This window comes from Neomonachus schauinslandi, chromosome 8 (assembly GCF_002201575.2).
Source record: "Neomonachus schauinslandi chromosome 8, ASM220157v2, whole genome shotgun sequence".
NCBI classification, from domain to species: Eukaryota; Metazoa; Chordata; class Mammalia; order Carnivora; family Phocidae; genus Neomonachus; species Neomonachus schauinslandi.
This window is the reverse complement of record NC_058410.1, coordinates 30,707,850-30,723,743: the sequence shown is the minus strand read 5'-3', so window position 1 is coordinate 30,723,743 and position 15,894 is coordinate 30,707,850. Positions and strand designations below refer to the sequence as shown.

The following is a 15,894-nucleotide window of genomic DNA, read 5'->3' as shown; positions in this document are numbered from 1 at the left end:
CCAGCTTGCTGGTCATCTTTCTTGGTTTCTTACACCTGTGGGTTCTTTAGCTAGAAAAATGTGGTATTGTAATCCGCTTAGATTTAGCTGTCCCAGTGACTTAGTAAGCTGGGGGGAAAAAAACTCGATACTTGAAAGTAAGCCCTCACTAAACATTCTCTTAGAAACAAGATCACCACTTCTTACAGACATGGTTTTCCTTGGCTTGTGGCATGACCGTCCCTAGCCCATCTGTGCCAAGCCTTTGGCATGGCTGACGCACCACCTCCTTTTCAACAGGGCTTGTTCTCTGGAAACCTCAGTAAAATACAGCTAGTTCACACTCCAGCAAACCTCAAACCTAAACTTTCCCAGTTAACAAATGCTATTTTGCCAAAATGCTTACTAAATCCTGGCTCTGAGTAGAATGTGATGTGGGATCACCATAGCCTGAAAAACCAAGGAACGACCCCCTCTAGTGCTGTGGGGCTGCATTCCCGTGGAGTGCTCAGATACAGTTTTCATCATTACCGTACGCTATGCTTACTTGTTAGAGAATTCGTGTTGTTTTTTCTTTAAATTGTATTTGCATGCTTATCAGATGCACAAAATGCATTCTTCATGGATTTGCCTATCATGGGTCGCATAGAGTTATGGACTTCAGAAGCGTGGAATCAATGAAAGTAACAATCAAAGAGGAACAGTATGTTTTCTCCCAGCCTCATAAATCTGACCTATAAATGCAAAGAATGTGAGACATAAATATAAGAAATTCAGTAATTTTATTTAAGACTTTAAAAAGAAAAAATTGGCGCATCATAGGAGAAGAATTCAACCAACCAAGTCTCCAGAAGGAAAACCTTTTAAATAGGACGTTTCTGAATCCCCATCTGAAATATATATCTTTAGGGCAGTAATCATCAGAAACATAACGGAGTAGTGTAGAGCTCGGTTTTATTGTCTTGCATCAGTGAACATTCCTCAAAAGCAGAGAGCATCACTAATGGAATTATATGTTTTCATGCTATAATTACATTTGATTTTTCCTGATATTTCTATAGACTTTTTGTTCATAGTCCCATGACTACACAGAATATTTACAAGTTTTCCATCCTCAGCCTATCCACCCCACTCCAAAAGACAGAGACAGAGACTGGAAATAGGAATTCTTGAACAGAAAAAGACAAATGTAGACTTTGAAACAAAATTATTCGGCCTTCAGGGATTTTCTTTCAACAGCAACAAAAACATGAACAACAACAAAAGAAGTAAGGAGAAAGAGGAATTTCATACTTGAAGATAACAGCAAGAGATCCTTGTGAGACACAAAATAGGCACTCCCTGTTTCTGTTTTTATTCTTGAATATTTGTTGGAGAAAATGGAATTTATCTGGTCTTTGGGTATGTTGCTCCAAATGATCCTGTCACTGGAAGACAAATGAATCTAGCAGGCAAGTCTGAGCGATTAGAGGACATGATACCAGGATGCCATCAAGTATGTGAACAGTGAACATCTGTTTTTGAAAAGAGAGTCTCTGACTATGAAATCCACGGAAATCTCTAAGGAAGCAATGCAAACAATTAGAGAATTGTGTTGACATCCAACATATCGTTACTGCCCTGTCTTCATCTTCTCCCACATCGAGTCTTCACTTTGCTCAGAACACCTCAGTGACCTCTTTCTTTCTTAGCACTCAATTCCTATTCTCTAAGTTTTAATCACTACGGAATATGAAGCTGACACTCACTTCAAATATGTTTACTCTAGGGTTTCCTCCTCAAAGCATATGGAAGGGAGTATAGGCAGAAAGTTGTTGCCATGTAGGAGTGGGATGAGGAAGGGCTTCTCCTGCTAAGTGGAATAAATTCGGGGGTATAAATGAACACAGCTTGGCCTGTTGGGTTGCATATCCTTATCATAAATGGAAGTAAAGTTAACATTAATTTCCCCAAGTTTAAATACATTTTTTTTGAAATGCCATTTATTAGAACATTGAAAACACAAGTTTGGTTCTCTCTCCTCAAATCCCTACAGTCTGGCTCCTGGCCCAGCCACTCAACCCAAATCACCCTCTAAAGTCTTCCAAAGTAACTTCTCAGCCAAAACCAACAATATTCTTCTAGACTTGTCAGCTTTATTCGAAACCATATTCTTCTCCCTGCTAATACTCATTCTGGTCTCAAATTCTGAGGCTTTGTCCCTTCCAGGTTTGCTAGTTTCTGTATCTCCAGAGGCATACCTATCGCAGTCCTCCTTTAGAGATCATTTCACCCACCATCATTTCAAGCACAATGTTTGTGCATGAATTGCTTCCCAGCCCTATCCCTAAACTCTCCCTACTTTTCAAAGTCCTACACCTCTGATGCCAGGCTGTCAACTCTGGTTAATCATGGTAAAGTACCAACTTTGGTCTTGGTTCTCAGCTCGTTGCTGCTAGATAATATCTCGGTTTCTGTAGACAAGAATTAAGTCACTTGCCTCCTTACTGAGTCCCTTGCGGTCATTAAACTTTTAAACATTATGTATTTTCTACTGAGATTACTTTTACTGGAGTAATGTTCCTTTAGTTATCCTCAACCCTACCCTCTTAATCTCTAGTCAGATGCCGGTTAGACCAAGCTGTATGCATATTCAAATAAATGTTGCCTGTCGATCAAAGTGCAATTAACAATTGAGTGGTGGTTTTACCGTGTTCCACCAGCTCTTCCTGGCCCACCTTCAGATGATATTTTTCTGCCCCCGTCTTGCAGACACTCAGAAGTCCTCCTTTTCTCCTGTACCTACTTATTATCTGTTATTCTTGAAGGATGGCCTTTCCTCTTCTGTTCAGTCTGCTCCATTCTTCAGTAGCCCATCCAAATATCTTTCTCCAAAGGACTTTCCATGGAGTACATATAAACCGGGTCCTGTGAACTAGCTTGCTTCCTACTTCCTCCTCACGAACATATAGATGTATGTGGAAATGTGTTCCAAGTTGTCTTGATGTGTGTATGAATTCCTGTAAATTCACAGATGTATATTTAGTGTGGTTTGGACTATCCTTTGGAAAGGCAGCTTTTTAGATCATTGGGAAATCTTTTGGGTCCTAGGTAAAAATCCATACATTCTACCCACCCCCACCGCCCCCAATAATAGGCACTTAAGATATTCTTAATAGTAAGTGGTTACTGAAATTTTACCTCATTCTATGTGTATTTCCTTTTCAGGATCCCCCCATGGCTGTAACCCTGGGACTCCGAATGGAGGAAATGATTTTTAATCTTGCTGATACACATTTATTTTTTAATGATTTAGAGGTAAGAATTGAAAAAGAAAGGAATAGTCATATCCCAACTATTATAATGCTTAGATGGTTTCTAAATAGGCAGATAACCTCAAGAAATCTGAAAAATACTTAGCTCAAGAGGATAGCAAAGTTTCTGTCAAGGGGAAAAATGTATATACAAATATAAACAAAAGCTAACTTGCGCTAATGAATTCTGCCTATTTACTGGCACCTGTTTAAAACAAAAGTATCTCAGAAGAGGAGAAGCTCTGCTTTGCTGTCCCTCTGGACAACCCATTGGGCACCTTTGGAGTCAACATTAGCTTCTCCAGGTTCCTAACCAGAGTATTATTTAGGTACTAATCACTGGGTACTATTCATGGTGCTGGCATGGGTCATTAAGTTTTGTAGATAATCTGAAGCCTAATTTTAGACATTATCATTCCTTACTCCTCTGCATCTGGGTAAAACAGTGCTAGAGCTGTTTACATAGCACATCTGATTGGTTGCATTGCATTTTTCTTTTGTTCTCATTTATCTTTTCATTTCCAAGCTCAAAGGGAAAGTAAAAACAATAACAAATTGAAAGAACTCCCCCTCGCCCAATAGTCTCAAGACCGCTAAATAAGTACTGTAATAAGGTATATAATCTGGGTGCTAATGATCTGAGTTGTTAGGCATTCAGATGGTAAAATTTGAAGTAACTGAGTAGCTGAGCACTGAGCAGAAGTACTTCTCAATCAAGTGCAACTGTGGTGAAATATTTTTTAAGTGACATATTTACATTTATTTTTTACCCAGTGGTTTCACAATGAAATAAAAGTATCTATCTATAATCCTATTATAAATGGAGAGGGAGATTATTATTGCTGAAATCCCACCTTGTGCAGAACATTTTATATTGGATTTTCCATTAATTGAATAATACCCTTTGAAATAAATTTGTTTATCACACTATTTTTGTAGAGGAGAAACTGTAGGTCCCACAAGCATAAAAATCATGTCTAAGGTTACCTGCTAGCTAAGTGGTAAAACTGGGATTTGAAACTCTGGAATCTCTCTGGCTCCGGAGCACATATTTCTGACCCCATACCATGCTGAAATTAACAGAAGGATGTGAGAAAGAAAAGCTAAATTAGTCAGTGTCTTAAATAACTTTTAAAAATTGACAAGGTCTTAAATCCAGTTGCAGCTGCACTTGAGACATAAGAGTAAAAATTCTGTTTTTTAGTATATCCCATAAATGTATGTGCTGGAAATCTGGGTAGTATCATTTTTTTGGTGGTGTTTTCTCTGCAGTGAGTCACTGTTTTTACTGGATAATAAAATTACTGTCTGTTTAAAGAGGTTTTATTTGTTTTCTTTAATGGCCAGTATGAACGATCAGTATTCCTCGGCAAGTTTTCCAGTTTTAGATAATAAGAAAAAATAATCACCTCTCTAAAACCTGATTTAAATTAATCATGCTACTTATTAGTAGGGTAGTATACAGAATGACTTTATATATACATTATAATAGAAAACACATTTTAATCTTTTTGGAACTTGAATTTTTATATATGGCGATAACTTTTAGGTTGGTTTTTCTCTTGGTTAAAATGGATGAGTCTCATTTTTCTAAAGAAAATTCTAAGATTACTCATCTTTTTAAACCTGTAAAAGACCAAAAAAAAAAATTTTATGTGATTTTATTCAGGTTTTAGTTTTTATTTCATTTCATTAATTATTTTTTACTAGAAATAAATGGGATAAATGACCTTTTAGCTTTTTAGTGGCACATTAGGAGCCAGATGGAGTAAATTTACCACCCAACTTTTCACAGAATAGTAAAGCGAGAAAGCGAGAGTAGCATATGATGAATTTGCAAATACTTTTAGCAAGTTTGACATGAATATTGGGATATCAGAAGCATGTGGTCAGTCATGGTGCTTTAAGAATTTTTATCTTGAATTATGTACTATATAAAATATATTTTCAAAATACCCTACAGGATCTCCGGTAAAAATGATAACTGAGAAAATATTGGTATTGACTTTCTCTTCTGATTATAGCTTTTTAGTTATGTTTTAAAGTGTGCTAAAAATTCCATTTGACTCAAGCACTCCAACTTAGTATCCAATAAAAATACCTTAACCAATGAAATGATGGAGTTATCTGCATGTAAATTGACTGAACTCTCATATGTGCGCACACACATGCACACGACGTGCGTGCGTGTACATCCAGATGAGGTGCCCAAGGGAACTTAAAGGCTTATTAGTGACTTTAGTGAGATAAACAAGCATGAAAACAAATAAAATCTAAACAGTAGCTTTCAAGGTCATTCAGTGCTGTTACATATATATCCACGAGTCTTCTACATCTCATTTTGAAAGTCAACTTGTCTTTCTCCCCATTTTTTATTTCAGTAAACCTCTGGTAAGCAAAGATTGTCATGGGCTGCAGACTGGTGTTAAGCTATTTCTGCTTCTGCTAACAAAGAGGCGGATTCCTCAAGAGAGTAACTCCATCGTTAGCCTTTTTTTTTTTTTTTTTTTTGCTTCTGTATTTAATCTCTCAGGGTTCCTTTTCTTAACCCAGAGCTCTAATTTGAGACTCAAATCCTTCAGTAGATACTGTAACATATGTAGTAGCAGCTGCTTTCACATAATTCCTTAAAAGATACAAATTTAAATCCTAATAGACCCTTCGCTGCATCCTGCCCAACTGCAGGGAGGCAAATGCTCACACTACTCCTCCTAATAAGAGAATGCTGTCTGTTGAAATAAAAATGTTATTTCAGTTAGAATAACTTCCAGAAAAGAAGACACTGGGGAGTTCAGGTTCACAAAGGTGAGAGAAGGCTGCTGTGTAGATTATAAGTGATAAAGATCAGTGACAACTTCATGGCCACCGCGCAAGACAAAATTAAGTAATTTAAGATTAATAACAGAATTAGTCCAAATGTTTGAGTCCTTATACTGAAATTTGTTGAAGCCAAGCATTGCACTGTTTTTAGTATTTCAGGTTTTGGTCAAAAATAATTCTTGCAAAATTCCTCTGAGTGAAAACTAATTGAAGAACAATTATTTGGAATTTTCTAAAAATGTAAGTGATTGAAGTTCAGATTTCTTTCACTGGACTGTAATCCTCAGGCAAGAGTCCAGAGTCAACAAGCATAGTTAAATAGGCATGAATTTAAAGAGAAGTTCCATTTGGAAAAATCTCAAACATAACTTCAAATATGGAGCTCATGCTCCAATAAGTTTGATATACTGATGTCCTCAGGAGTAAAAAAATAAATTTAGGGGCAAAGTATACAAATTAATCATGTGAGTTAATACTTGAAATGTCAGAGGAATTTCTCTACAAATTAGGATGAGAAGGTATGAAATCTAGAAATAACTTCTAATTACCAGAGTCATTCGTAAGTATTCCCCCCTCTTTTTTTTTGGATATTTATTTATTTATTGTAGTTTATTATAGAAGAGAGAGATGGAAACTATTTACATAATGAAAGATTTCAAAACTTGAGTGGAATGAACAGCTTCACATGATGCCTTTTTTTTTCCAGTGATACTATTTTTTTTTATTTTTTTATTGTTATGTTAATCCCCATACATTGCATCATTAGTTTTAGATGTAGTGTTCCATGATTCATTGTTTGTGCATAACACCCAGTGCTCCATGCAGAATGTGCCCTCCTCAATACCCATCACCAGGCTAACCCATCCTCCCACCCCCCTCCCCTCTAGAACCCTCAGTTTGTTTTTCAGAGTCCATCGTCTCTCATGGTTCGTCTACCCCTCCGATTTCCCCCGCTTCACTCTTCCCCTCCCGCTACCTTCTTCTTCTTCTTTTTTTTTTTTCCTTAAAATATATTGCATTATTTGTTTCAGAGGTACAGACCTGAGATTCAACAGTCTTGCACAATTCACAGCGCTTACCAGAGCACATACCCTCCCCAGTGTCTATCACCCAGTCACCCCCTCCCTCCCACCCTACCCCCCACTCCAGCAACCCTGTTTGTTTCCTGCGATTAAGAATTCCTCATATCAGTGAGATCATATGATACATGTCTTTCTCTGTTTGACTTATTTCGCTCAGCATAACACCCTCCAGTTCCATCCACGTCGTTGCAAATGGCAAGATCTCATTCCTTTTGATGGCTGCATAATATTCCATTGTATATATACCACATCTTCTTTATCCATTCATCTGTCGATGGACATCTTGGCTCTTTCCACAGTTTGGCTATTGTGGACATTGCTGCTATAAACATCGGGGTGCACGTACCCCTTCGGATCCTTACTTTTGTACACATGATGCCATTTTGATAGTAATTTACTTCCATCTTCATACTTACCGAGAATGTCACCGTCTCTAATAAGGAATAAGTCTTGTTGTCTAGAATACTTTGTTGCCTCCCTATTCTGGGAGAACTTTATTTCCAGTTTTCATGCTAATGATCAAATCTCTCCAACCTTTCCTTTAGAGCCCAATCCAGTAGCCACTACTTTTGCTTCCCATACTTTTCCCTGAGATTTTTCTGGAAGCATAATGCCTCCTTTGGTTAAAGTTTGGGCTGTACTCCTTTCCACCCATACTTAGCCAAAATGGGGTAAGGGCTTTCCAAGTGCATGTCCCGCCCTTACACTCCTGCAGCCTTGGCTTGTACCCCATTCTCCCCCAACTCCCCTCCACTCTTGATATAAATATCTCTTACAGTCCTTACCACGTAGGATTGCAATTAATATAATTGCAACTTTGTGTTAGAAAATTTAAATGATTGTGGTAATTTTGTCAAGAACTGTCATTTGTCTAGATATCTGCCATTTAGTCAACAAAGAATTGATGAGCGATTACCATGTGCCAGATTGTGCCTTAAGCGGCGGGGGGGGGGGGGGGGTAATATCCAGGTGACCCAAACACCCCCCTCAGGGAGCTTCCAGTCAGATTAACCAATACTCCTAGGTAAGGAAGGGCTTCCAGTCAGATTAACTTTTTGGAGCCCTTCCTTACCTAGGAGTATTGGTAGACATTTATGCTAAAGTTACTAATTTATGTATAATTTATGTAAATCATATGAACTTTTATTTACCTGGATTTTCAAGTTACGTACTAAAATTGTATTAATTGGGCTACTTTTATACTTTACATTTTAAAAGAAGCCCAAATCAGCTAGTCAACCTCAAACTATAAAAGGTTCTAATATATTCAGTGTGGAAAGCTGGAGATGAGATATGAAATATTTCACTACCAAATAGTTTCCAGGTCCTATAATGAATATAAATAGTAGCTGAAAAGCCCTTGCTTAGTATGGCATCTTCTTGTCAGAGTTAATAATTTTTTAAAAAGTGATTTTCAATAGTAAGCACTATGTTACGCAGTCAGGATCTGTGAGTATCTGAAATAATTTGCAGGGAGAAAAAGAGGCCCCAAAAGCTAAACCATACTTATCCTAAAGTCAGTAAGTACTAGGTATTTTAAATACCCTAGCCAAATTCCACCTTCAGATCACATACTATTTCATTAGAACTTTGCAGATTATTTGAAGATAGAATAGGACCCTTAGAACAGCAAAGAAGAATTTACTTCTTATCTAGAAAAGTAACCATTTGCTCTGAGAACACTGTGATTTCAGTCATACCAAGTGTATGGGTGTATGTACCTAAAGTTTATTCTCCTCTGAGTTTGTAGCACATTGGAGATGGTAAATCTTCATTATTTCCCTTTTATTTGTAAGTATCATTTTCAGCTTCAAGATTTCAAAACTTGAATAAAAGGAATAAAAGATACCGACTTCCACGGTTATCTAGCTTTTTTTCTGTGTTAAAAGACCAGGACTTTTATCCTTAACATATATTGCATTATTTGTTTCAGAGGTACAGATCTGAGACTCAACAGTCTTGCACAATTCACAGCACTTACCAGAGCACATACCCTCCCCAGTGTCTATCACCCAGCCACCCCATCCCTCCCAAACCCCGCCACTCCAGCAACCCTCAGTTTGTTTCCTGAGATTAAGAATTCCTCATATCAGTGAGGTCATATGATACATGGAGGGCACGTTCTGCATGGAGCACTGGGTGTTACGCACAAACAATGAATCATGGAACACTACATCTAAAACTAATGATGTAATATATGGGGATTAACATAACAATAAAAAAATATGGTCAAAAAAAAAAAAAAAAAGACCAGGACTTTTAGAATAGCATCAGCATGGTTCCTTCATGGTACCCCTGGCCCAGCAAAAGGTAGGAAGTCTAGAAATCTCACAGGACACCATAATCATCAGGCCCCTCCATAGCTGCTGAACAAATAGCAAATAATAGTAACCACCTGACGTTCAACCACACAAGTTCTGTGTATCTTCAGATTAGCTTTGTTTCCATATTTAAGTATACGCAACAGAAATGGCTAAAAGTGAACACCAGTCATTCTTAAAAAGATTCAAAAGATAATTTGTTATCCATAATTTTCAGAGTAAACATTAATTTTAAGCTGCTCGAAAGAAATCCACATGTCATATGTTTTCGGACTCCCTTTTATGGTACTTTTCTGGATTTAAAATAGAAATGCTGCCATTTCCCCAGTTTGTCTGTGGGATAGATGGGCAAATGCTGCCACCTTCTGGCCATGGTCTGAAATGGAAAGATGGAAAACCCCCAAACCACACAGGCATCCTTTGAAAAACAAGTAACTTTTCCGATGTTTTTAACAGGAGTGTGATCAAGTTCATATAGATGATGTTTCCTCTGATGATAATGGGCAGGACTTAAGGTAAGCCATGCCTTTCAGTATGCTCTTTCCTACAGAAATTCAGCTATGGAGTTTTGCACCTGTAATTATTTCTTTTATTTCTTTTTAATGTATTTTGGGTGTTGCAGTACCTACAGTTTTGCAACTGATGGCTTCCATGCAGCTGCAAGTAGTGCAAACCTTTGTTTGCCAACAGGTGTAAGAGGAGGGGTTGACTGGATGAGGAAGTTGGCTTTTCGTTACAGAAGAGTAAAAGAATTATACAACACCTACAAGAACAATGTTGGAGGTATGTGTGGCTCTTTAAATCTAATAGAGATACTGTAGAGAGAAGTAGGATCTGACCTGTAGTTCTGTGTTCCATGTTAGAGACTACTCTAGTAGAAAAGAAGTTACTAAGAGCTCCTGTTGAACTCCCCTGAGTCAGAATCTTAAGTTTCTTAGTTGGTGGGGGGGAAAATGTAACTGCAAAATAAAACATGTGGCTCTGCCAAAGGAGTTGGGAATTCTGGGTGCCCAGATGTTTGGTCAAGATTTACAGCAGGACATGGGAAGTTTACCCCTCTTGTGCAGATACAATTCATGCAAACCAGACAGGGGAACTCATTGAGGCAATGGGAAGACCTGCCTAAAAGCAAAGGCCCCAGTCATTAAAGCAGAGTGGTTAGTCCTCATTATCTTTCTGGAATCCTTTCCAAAATAAATATAAACAGTGCTTTATGTCATTTCAAAGACTTAAGCAAGACTATTTTATTTTTTTAAAAAATTGCATGTTGTCTGGCAGTATATCTTTTATCTTTTCCATGTATAGTATTAACTGTGATTATCATGGTTTTTAAATGTTCAGATACTCTGTAGGTTGAATCTAAACTATTTTACTTTCATCCATATATTAGAGGTGATATCACAACCTGTGACATCAAAACTAAAATCCTGGATACATTTCTTGATAAAATAAACCTTGGTTATTTCTATTATTAGGATCGATTTTATGTCAGCAAGATCCTAAGATTAGCTATGAAGTCACATAACATTTTTCTCCCAGGGTTTTCTGTTTGTTTCTCTCTCTCTCTCTCTCTCTTTAAAGGGTGGTTTGAGGAGCTTAAATCAGAATCTAAAATTGAATGATAAGTTAAATACACTTATGCATACTATATATATGTATGTTTATATCTTATCATAGAATACAGTGTAGTAAATAACATTTTCATCTATGGTATATATATTACACACACCACACACATCTTGAGGCGGGGGCTGTGTGTCTGTTCATCTTGTATCTCCAGTGTCTAGTGAGCCTTAAGGTACATAATAGGTGTTCAGTAGACGCTCAGTAGCTATAAGAGAATAAAAAACATGTAGGGGTGCCTGGCTGGCTCAGTCAGTTAAGTGTCTGCCTTCCGCTCAGGTCATGATCTCAGGGTCCGGTGACCGAGCCGCACGTTGGCTCCCAGCTCAGTGGGGAGTCTGCTTCTCCCTCTCCCACTGCCTCTCTCTCTGCTTGTGCTCACTCTCCCTCTCAAATGAATAAATAAAATCTTTAAAAAAATATGTGGAACCATAGGCAATAGCAATATTATTATTATGGTTGTTAGAACCAAAAAGAGATCTTAGAAATAGGAGATCTTCATTTCCAAATGAGAAAGAGGCCCCTGCAGGACAGACAACTCCAGTTTCCTAATTCACTCCAATGCTCTAGGTAAGACATTTGTAAAATCAGACAAACAGATATTCCATTTAAATTCAGTTGTGGGTGGGGGGCTGGGTGGCTCAGTCATTAAGCGTCTGCCTTTGGCTCAGGTCATGATCCCAGGGTCCTGGGATCGAGCCCTGCATCGGGCTCCCTGCTATGCTGGAAGTCTGCTTCTCCCTCTCCCACTTCCCCTGCTTATGTTCCCTCTTTCGCTGTGTCTTTCTCTGTCAAATAAATAAATAAAATCTTAAAAAAAAAAAAATAGAATAAATTCAATTGTGGGTAACATGTTTAATTTTAAAATAAATATCCCCTTGAGAAATCTGAAATAATTTTTATTTAGGTATGGCATTGTTCCCCTCATGAAGGGTATTAAAGTTATGTAAAAACTAACAAGATTACTAATAAATAATATTATAGCTTTAAAAGTTTAAGTGCTGACATGCAAGTCCATTTTCTGTACTCTGTTAGCATCCCTTTATTGAAATAAGGACAAATGAGAGTTGCCAGAAACTGTACATTTTGATTTTAAAAATCATCCACCTGTATATGTGCTCCTAATATTCTGAAATACGATTTAAATAAGAAACTTCTTTTTAGCAGATTTGCATGATTTTGTTTTATCATAAAACAAGGACTTTTTATTTTTATTATTTGGTTTTTTGTTTGTTTATTAACTAAGCTCCATGCCAAGCATGGAGCCTGACATGGGGCTTGATCTCACAACCCTGAGATAAGGACCTGAGCTGAGATCAAAACGCTCAACCGACTGAGCCACCCAGGCACCCCATAAACAAGGGTTTTTTAAATAAAAAAATTAGTATGCCTACTTTTTTTCTTATCCACACATCAGTGCAGTTTTAACCATTGTTTATAAGTGTGTCATATGCTTCCGAATTTTAAACACAATTCTTGTAACTTCTTTTTAAAACGCAGAGTATTTGTGATAGCTTCAGCGCTGGTAGGTGCATATGATAATGTCAGTATTACTGGTTAAAAGTGGTAATGATTGTGATTATCAAGAAGGGAAACATTATGGGGGTGCCCGGGTGGCTCAGTTGGTTAAGCGACTGCCTTTGGCTCAGGTCATGATCCTGGAGTCCCAGGATCGGATCGAGTCCCACATTGGGCTCCCTGCTCAGCAGGGAGTCTGCTTCTCCCTCTGACCCTCCCCCCTCTTGTAGCTCTCTCTCTCTCAATTAAATAAATAAAAATCTTTAAAAAAAAATGTGAAACATTTTCAGACCACCAGAGTGTTTGAGGTTTGTATCCCTGGGCTGGTCGACCCCAGCCTCTTCTCCAGACCTATCCTATCACCGTCTTTTGGGGTGGGACCCCGGCACAGGAGTGGTGGAAGCTCCTCGGGTGATCGCGTCCACTGTGCCAGATTCTAGGTTCAGTGAGAACAGAGGCTGGGACCCACTTTTTCACTGTTTCATCCCCACTGTTTGGCCCAGGACCTGAAATCTAGAAGTTGTTCAATAAATGTTTGAATGAATGAATGGATCATCAGTTCTTAAATGAAAGATCACTATTGATATAAATCAGTCTCTCTCTCTTTCTCATATGATCTGTCCTAGACAGAAGGGAGACCTAGACAAGGTATTCCTGAAATTTGTCATTTCTTGATTCTGCCTTGTTTTTCGGTTGCAGGACTCCTTGGCCCTGCCAAGAGAGATGCATGGCTACAGTTAAGGGCAGAGATCGAAGGTCTGACAGACTCCTGGCTAACAAATGCACTTAAATCTTTATCAGTTATTAGTACTAGGTAAGTGGTATTGTTTCAGTTTCTGTATTTGTTGTATTGAAGATGTAGTTGTAATAGTGCAACATATATACAAATTCTTTAATTACTAGAGTATTTTAGAATTTCAAGGGACCCAACAATTCATTGAAGCAAGTGATTTTCAATGTGTGTGGGGGAGGTTTTTGGGGTAGAGGATGGGAGTTGCAGCTTCTCAGCAGGAGATCCCTTATCTTTACCCTCCTTTCTATATAACTACTGATAATCTCCACAGGAAGGTCATGTGGCTTGAATAAAAAAAGAAAAAAGAAAAGACAGCACCCTGTTAGTGGCAAAGTACAGGAGATGATGAAAAAAATAAAATAAAACAATTTACACAGAGTGCATCTTTTTAAGTGTTTTGGCCCACTATAGATAATATGCATAATTTATTTATTTATATTTTAAGATTTTATTTATTTATTTAACAGAGAGAGAGACACAGCAAGAGAGGGAACACAAGCAGGGGGAGTGGGATAGGGAGAAGCAGGCATCCCACTGAGTAGGGAGCCTGATGCGGAACTCCATCCCAGGACTCTGGGATCATGACCTGAGCCAAAGGCAGATGCTTAACGAAGGCAGATGCTTAACGACTGAGCCACCCAGGCGCCCCGATAATATGCATATTTAAATGCAACAAAATCCCTGGTGAAAGCTCTTTGAAAAACTTGTAACCTTTGTGTTGTTAGAACTGAACAGTGAAATACTGACTTACTAGTGTAGATAATAGAACTGAATAGACTTATAACTAGCTGAACACCATGTGCCATAAATGCTAGTTCATGAAGTGATATAAATCTGGAAAGTGATAGCTACTTAGGGTGGGGATGAATCTCTATACTATCCCATTCCTTAATTTTATTTCTGAGTTAGGTGGATAAACAAAAGCATGCATAGCCAACCTGTGGGTAGCACAAATTCAGAGGAAGAGGTAATACTTGGACTGATTGAATCTGGATACAGAAAGCCTCGGTGGGGTAAAAGGAGAATCCAGGGTTAGGACATGGAAGTTAGCGTGTGTGCATCCAGTCCTCCACGTGGCTTCCAGCCACCACGTAATCAGCAACTACACTGATGTCGGAAACTGTAAGGGGTGCATGGAGGTGGCTAGGAAGCTACAAGTTTCCTGGGTCAGGCTGGGGAAGCCAAACCAGAGCACTTCACTCAGTTCTGGGCACCACATTCCAACGGGGGCGTGGCATATTCAACATCTTATGTCCAGCAAAGTGGCCAGAAGGGTTTTAGGCTGAGGATACCACATGAAAGGAACAGTTAGAGGGAGGAGCCAAGGAGTTTCGTCTGAAGGAGGGTCCTATGTGAAACATCCTGTGTGAAACAAGATTACCAATTTCAACTGTTTGAGATGTTAGGCTGAAAGTAAGTTACATTTCTCTCTGTGATCTGTAAAGGAGAAAATTAGGATGGATGTGTGGGAATCCTAGGGAGGAAGTTCTGGCTCTATGTAAGGAAGAACTGTCTCACAATTGAAGCTGTTTTAAAATGGGACTTGCTGGCTTGTGATCTGTAACTGGTGATATGGAGACAAAAGTTCAAGGAAGCTAAGATGTGAGGACTCCTGAGTCCCTGAAATTGTGTGTAAAATGTAGTAGAATGTACATTTCTCTGACAAGGAGGTCAGCAGCTTTCATTATTTCTAAAAGAAGTCTCCTAGATGCTTAAAAACCAAGGGTTATTACAGAGTTATATAGATTATATACGTGTTGTCCATGATACAGAGAGAGTATTATTACACACCGGCCTTAAAGCAACTACATGGGTATGTGATTTTAAGAAGCCAAAGTGTAACAAGGAGAAAGGGAAAAATAAGTCATTACACACTGGAGATTAGAGTGCCTTGAAATTTGTCAAGTCATCCACATGTAGGACCCTACTGGTAATTTTTACAAAACGTCCAGGAGAACAGAAGCTTATACAAAATGTGGCTGAATTCTGTATCCGAGCCTTTAGCTAAGTTTGTACCCTCCAGCTCTAATTCTTCTCCTGTGAATATAGTTGAAGGTCATAATCAAATGTGTAGGAAAATTTTCTATGTCACACATTATTGATAATGTTTAGAAGTCAAACCATCTTAAGTGAGCTAACTTTAAAAAAACGATGCTGCAGCCACATGTGGTTTTCACACATTATATTTTGTGCGGAAAGGAGGGCTAATAGACAATATGACATAAGTGAATAGGGTCATGATATAAACAAGCAAAAAAAGAAAAAAATCATATGTATATTGTGGTACTAATGAGGAAAAGTATCTACACACAAATTCTGAAAGTAAACACACAAGATGGTGAGAGCAGTTACTCTCCGCTCTCTGGATAGCTAAATAATTGATGCTTTTCATGTTCTTGATATTTGCCCATATTTCACAAATGTATATGCATGTAAACCTATAAATATATGCAGTGTTTGTAATT

The 15,894-nt window shown here is 38.2% G+C and overlaps 1 protein-coding gene across 3 annotated transcripts in view; it reads left to right on the top strand.

Annotated features, from left to right (window-relative positions):
• EYA4 (EYA transcriptional coactivator and phosphatase 4) overlaps positions 1–15,894 on the top strand; it is a 235,112-nt gene that overhangs the window by 211,643 nt on the left and 7,575 nt on the right. For all 3 annotated transcript variants that reach the window (XM_021693330.1, XM_021693332.1, XM_021693331.1), the window contains 4 exons: positions 3,187–3,276; positions 9,952–10,010; positions 10,118–10,278; positions 13,336–13,450. In XM_021693330.1, coding sequence (XP_021549005.1) covers positions 3,187–3,276; positions 9,952–10,010; positions 10,118–10,278; positions 13,336–13,450 — 425 coding nt within the window. The remainder of the gene's footprint in view (positions 1–3,186; positions 3,277–9,951; positions 10,011–10,117; positions 10,279–13,335; positions 13,451–15,894) is intronic.